The 6,272-nt window shown below is 40.1% G+C and overlaps 1 protein-coding gene across 7 annotated transcripts in view; it reads right to left on the bottom strand.

Annotated features, from left to right (window-relative positions):
• Positions 1-6,272, bottom strand: part of LOC310646653 (septin-2) — a 40,909-nt gene that overhangs the window by 14,673 nt on the left and 19,964 nt on the right. For all 7 annotated transcript variants that reach the window (XR_014493736.1, XR_014493737.1, XM_083373278.1 and 4 more), the window contains 3 exons: positions 4,307-4,408; positions 2,479-2,624; positions 1,230-1,313 (listed from right to left, as the gene is read on the bottom strand). Coding sequence is in view for 5 of the 7 variants with exons in the window: in XM_083373278.1 (XP_083229404.1) it covers positions 1,230-1,313; positions 2,479-2,624; positions 4,307-4,408 (332 nt within the window). In the remaining 2 variants the exon portion in view is untranslated. The remainder of the gene's footprint in view (positions 1-1,229; positions 1,314-2,478; positions 2,625-4,306; positions 4,409-6,272) is intronic.

The raw sequence follows: 6,272 nt of genomic DNA, 5'->3' as shown, positions 1-6,272 counted from the left end.
CTGAATGTATACGTCGTGGTGTCTGTTCTCACATGCAGGACAAATCTCCTACTAAATGGCATTTCACATCCCTCCTAGCTGGAATCTCTATCTCTGGGCAGCATCTGCAACCACCATCCTTATTTTTTTTTGCTGAATCTATATAGTTAAAAGGTTTTTAAAAGGTAAAAAAAAGTTTCCCCTGTCCAGTCATTTTTGCCTCTAGGGGGCAGCGCTTATCTGTTTCTTGGCTGAGGGAGACAGCATTGTCCGAAGACCCTTCCCTTCACGGGGCCAGCATGATTGTAGGTTGAGGCACATAGACTAGACTAGACTAGACTAGACGGGTAGGGTAGGGTAGAATAATAGAATAGAATAGAATAGAATAGAATAGAATAGAATAGAATAGAATAGAATAGAATAGAATAGAATAGAATAGAATAGAATAGAATAGAATAGAATAGAATAGAATAGAATAGAATAGAATAGAATAGAATAGAAAATAGGGAGTGGAGTGGAGTGGAGTGGAATAGAATGGAATACAATAGAATAGCATAGCATAGCATAGCATAGAATAGAATAGAATAGAATAGAATAGAATAGAATAGAATAGAGGAATGGAATTAGAACAGAATAGAATCTTTATAGAGAATAGAATAGAATAGAATAGAATAGAATAGAATAGAATAGAATAGAATAGAATAGAATTAGAGCAGAATAGAATAGAATAGAATAGAATAGAATAGAATAGAATAGAATAGAATAGAATAGAATAGAATAGAATGTAGAGTAAGAATAGAATAGAGTAGTTGGAAGGGACCTTGAAGGTCTTCTAGTCCAGCCCCCTGCTCAAGCAGGAGGACCTATACCATTTCAGACAGGTGATTCTCCAGTCTCTTCTTAAAAATCTCCATTGATGGAGTGCCCACAATTTCTGACGGTAAGCTGTTCCACTGGTTGATTGTCCTCACTGTCAAGAAGTTTCTCCTTAATTCCAGGTTGCTTCTCTCTTTGGTCAGTTTCCATCCATTGTTTCTCATCCTGCCCTCTGGTGCTTTGGTGAATAACGTGACCCCCCCTCTTCTTTGTGGCAGCCCCCTCAGATACTGGAACACTGTTATCCTGTCTCCCCTATTTCTTCTTTCGCAGTTTGCCCAATAACAAAGGGGAGTGGTAACGTTAGGAAACTTTATAAGGGAGACTTGAAGCTGCAGCCAACGTAGGAAAGCCACGAGACACAAAGAACTTACTTGCCAGTCCTCTTTAGTCTCTCCGACCGGAAGTTTTCATAGTGCAAATCCTGGGTTACCTCTTGGAGATCTTGCATGTGTGTCCTGAAAGAAGAAACACGATTAGGGGCTAATCAGAAGGGACATTAAATCAATGGTATGTCTTCCATTTGGGTTGCTTAAAAAGCCTCTGCAGCCAGGATGACTTTTAGCAAGAAACAGGACAAAATCTTCAAGTGTAGTGTGAAAATTGTCCAGTAGGGGGAACGCTTGGCCTGGAAGTTATTCTTTCCAAAGATGCAAAATAACTGGGTTTTAGATTTACTCTTGGGACTTGAATTTAATTTAATTGTTTTAATCGATTTTAATTTTTTGTATTTCATGGTTTTAACTGCCCTGTAAACCGCCCTGAGTCCTACGGGAATAGGGCGGTATACAAATTCAATAAAATAAATAAAAATAAATAAATAAAATGGAATTAAGGATAAACAGCCAGGAATTGATCACTCTGTCTCTCCGTGTCTATCTGTCTGTCTCCCTATCCATCCATCCATCCATCCATCCATATGTATCCATATCTATCAGTCTATTTTTTTCTTTTCTTTTTCTTTATAGCCTTCTATTTATCCATCCATTATTTATATCTGTCTGTCGGTCTATCTATCTGCCTATCTATCTGTATGTCTATGTGTCCATCCATCTATATCTATCTGCCAGTCTATCTATCGGTATGTCCATCCATATTTATATCTGTCAGTCAGTCTATCTGTCGGTCTATCTATCTGTCTATCAGTATGTCCATCCATCCATCCATATCTATCAGTCTATCCTTTTTTTTTCTTTATAGCCATCTATTTATCCATCCATTATCTATAACTGTCTGTCTGTCTATCTGTTGGTCAGTCTATCTGTATGTCTATGTGTCCGTCCATCCATCCATCCATATCTATATCTATCTGTCAGTCTATCTATCGGTATGTCCATCCATCCATCCATCTATCTATCTATCCATCCATCCATCTATCTAATCCAGAGGTCTTCAAACTTGGCCTTTTTATGACTTGTGGACTTCAACTCCCAGAATTCCTCAGCCAGGATGCCTGGCTGAGGAATTCTGGGAGTTGAAGTCCACAAGTCATAAAAGGGCCAAGTTTGAAGACCCCTGATCTAATCTCTCTCTTATCTCAGTGATATCTGTGAGATTTTTGCTAGCTGACACCATTCACAAGGCTCGACTGCAAACAGAGGCCAAATCAGGCACGGTACTTACACCAGCATAGTGCGTAGCTTGAGGAAATCGTTGTGCTCGGGGTTTTCCACTTCCACCACCCCCCAGGGGTAGAGGCGACCTCGGATCTTTTTTCCCTTCACTTCAATCAGCTGGTTGGACCCGATCACAGCAAAAGGAACACTGGCCTGGAGGAGTCAATGGGAGGAAGAACGCCTTGTCATCCGCCGTATCGGAAAGCTGAGAGACCGTTGGTTGTCCCACTGATGTATTATTCTCGTAGCGTTCCTTGGTCTTCCTTTATTTTATTCTTCTGTTATTTTACTTCTGTTCCGTTTACGTTCATTTTCTTCCTTTGTATGACAGGTAGTCCTCAACTTAACAAACATTCCTTAAGTGCAGGGCTGTCGGACTCGCGACGCCACGTGACGTGGCACGATGCATCGTGACTTTTTTCCCCAATGCCGGCAATATTGCGGGCGTGGTTTTGTCGTGACGCCTCCAGCCCACGGGGCCGGCAGTTTGACACCCCCGATTTAGTGGCTGTTCAAAGTTACAATGGCAGGGGGAAAAGGGACCTATGGCCATTTTACATCCTTACGACCATTGCAGCATCCCCATGGTCATGGGATCAAAATTCAGATAGCACTAGCAATCGCCCTTAGACTTATATACCGCTTCATGGTGCTTTACAGCTCTCTCTAAGCGGTTTACAGGGTCAGCCTCTTGCCCCCAACAATCCTGGTCCTCCTTTTACCGACCTCGGAAGGATGGAAGGCTGAGTCAAGGCTGAGCATCTGAGTCAGACACTCAGCAACTGACTCGTATTTATGATACTTGCAGTGTCCCAGTGGCAAGAAAGGTCATAAAATGGGGCAAAATTCACCTAACCACTGTCCTGCTTAGCGCAGAAATGTTGGTCTCAATTGTGACCGTAAGTTGAGGACTACCTATATTAGAATAGCCCCATGACGAGATAGGCAGCAAACAACATTTAACAAATAAATAATAAAAATAAATATACGGGCTGAAAGCCAACAGATTTGGAAGACTTTGTTGCACAGGTCAAAAACCACAGCTCATATTCCTGCATGGAGTCCCTAAAAGAACCATCTCAGATGGGGGGGGGGGTGCAGTTCACTGCAAAATGTTAAAGAGAGTTCATTCATCAACAGGATCATCCCAAGGACTCAGTTCTGGATTTCATCCGTGTACAAACGGATGGACTACATAAGACGTTGGGGGTTTGGCTGGGAAAAGTACTGTTTCAAGTCTTCTAGTTGTTCAGTTTGCTCTTCCAAACTGCGATTGCCTGGGAGAACCCTGGGTTTATTACAACCAGTGGCTAACCCTAGACTACCATGAGAAAAAATAGCCAAAGCTCACTTTGTTTTGGGAACCGTCTGCTTCCTCTCTGCACCTGTTCTGGTGTCCTTGAAGAGGTTTCAGGCTCTCACGGACTCCAGTGGAATCATAGAAGTTTCGTTACCCCATCTAACCCACTTGAAAGTAAAATACACACCTTACTCTAAAGGCAAGTTGAAATGCAAAGGTGTGAAGCTGCCCAGCTTTCAACCTTAACACCCATGATTTGACCCCGGAAACAGCAAAACAGCTCCTCCTTCAGAATTGCCATTATTTTGGCTTAAAAGCATGCAGGAATGCACAGTCTTGAGATGCTGATTGTAGAAAGAATCCAAGGGCACAATACTGAACTACTCATTCATTTAGCAAACTTTTGAACTTAGTATGGCACTGGGGGGCAGGGAAAAAGGGGGATTTACGACTGGTCCTCTTCACTTTTGTGAGGCGTTCCAAATTCGAACGGTCGTTGAGTACTATCTCTAATGACATGGTGGCCTCAGCTTACCTTCAGGACCCTTGTCTGTTCTTTGAACTCTTCATCCTCATCGGAATCAGCATCAGGCAGTTGGTAAATCCGGATGCCATGCTCAGATATTTCATCCAACACCTACAAAAGAAAGAAAGAAAGAAAGAAAGAAAGAAAGAAAGAAAGAAAGAAAGAAAGAAAGAAAGAAAGAAAGAAAGAAAGAAAGAAAGAAAGAAAGAAAGAAAGAAAGAAAGAAGAAAGAAAGAAAGAAAGAATTTAGACAAAGATTCTAGACAAAGCACTTAGAATAGGAAAAGATGACAATTTACTAAAATTGTTTAGTTGTTCTATGAAAGTGAAAATCATTTCTTTATTACGTTTCTTTTTCTTTAATACATATTTTCCTTTCTTTTATTTTCTGCGCTTTCTACTTTTTATTCTTTTGCAAGGCTGGGCTCCGTTGCGCTTTTTAAGTCAAGGAGTGCCTGCAAGTTAATGTTGATGTCATTATTTCGATTTATTATAATTGCCAAAGGATTCTGGAAGGCCTTACAAGATCAAAATACACAATCAGAACAGTTAAGAACAATACCCGAGGCGTTAAAAAAAATTGCCGTATGGTTTTGGCTGATCAATGCTTCCTAAGCTTATTATCTTATTAAGCAGGGACTCCGTGCACCCTTCCTGGTTTACTTAAATCGTACCTCCCAGCGCAGTTTATTTAAAATACAATTTCCCACAAGACTTTCTTAATTTCCCATCACTGTACGGTGCCCAGAGTCCTTTGCCCGGTTTCGTAACAAGATGTATCCCCTTCTCCAAATGGGATCACTGTCTCCACTCAAGCTCTACCGATTCTCTTAAGAGAAAAAAACATAACTCTCCGCAAAATAATAATATTAACAAAACTACCAAAGATGCACAGGACAGAACATCCAGACCTAATCCATCCAAACACAAAGGCATAAGCATTTTGCAAATCTGCCAGGCTATTTTTCCAAAGGCGGGGACTTAAAAGAATTAGCAAAGTCACAGTAGCTTTAATAATAGGTTGCCGGAGAGCAAAAACCCCTCCCAGGAACAGCCCAGCATGAGAGGATTGGCCAACATGGGCTAGTTTGCTGTTTGTCGATCTTGGTGATAAACTGTAAAAACGAAACAATGGCGGGAAAACCAGCAAAGGGTGCCTGAATAATATATCTCAGCTGTTCAGCCAAGTGCTTTCCTGAAAGGAAAAAAGAAAAAAAAAAGAAAGGAAGAATTGCAAGCAAAACAAACTGCATTTCATACTCCCAACAATAAAACTGCGTTTTGTTTCTTCAGACAGCAGTTTATGGGCCCCTGGAGGCTCCGTGCATCTTAAAGATTAGACTTCCCAGGGGGAAAAAAAAGAGAGAGAGAGAAAGACGTCAAAATGTAAAGTTTCCTTTCCCGCAGAGTCATTTTTTTTCTTTTTTGAACTTCCTCGAAAAATCAGCACTGTGTGTGGCTCGTGAATCGGGCACACATCGATTCCCACCTGAGAGGCTCAATTTTATTTTATTTTATTTTATTTTATTTTATTTTATTTTATTTTATTTTATTATTTTATTTTATTTTATTTTATTTTATTTTATTTTATTTTATTTTATTTTATTTTATTTTATTATTTTATTTTATTTTAAAAAGGAAGAAAAAAAAGAAGATTCAGTTCCACTAAGTCAAAACAGGAATTCCTTTTCAGGATGGGTTTCCTTAACAGAAAGACCCACCATTCAGGTTTCTGCTTATTCAAATAAATTTTGAAAAACCAGAAAGGGAAGGGGGGAAAAACACCCACCCTAATCCTTACTTTAGATTGATTGCCAAATGGCAGAAACATCTTAAAAAAAAACACAACCCCAAACCTTCGAAGCTGTGCCAAGAAAGGCAAATTTTGATCCCCTGCTTTGATTAGAGATTTTGCACTAAAGAGATGTTTGCAGGAAGAAAAATATACAGTAGCTGAAATTTCAAAGCTTTGGAT

Source organism: Vipera ursinii (assembly GCF_947247035.1).
Source record: "Vipera ursinii genome assembly, chromosome: 14".
In the NCBI taxonomy this organism is placed as follows: Eukaryota; Metazoa; Chordata; class Lepidosauria; order Squamata; family Viperidae; genus Vipera; species Vipera ursinii.
This window is presented reverse-complemented; position numbering and strand designations above follow the sequence as displayed.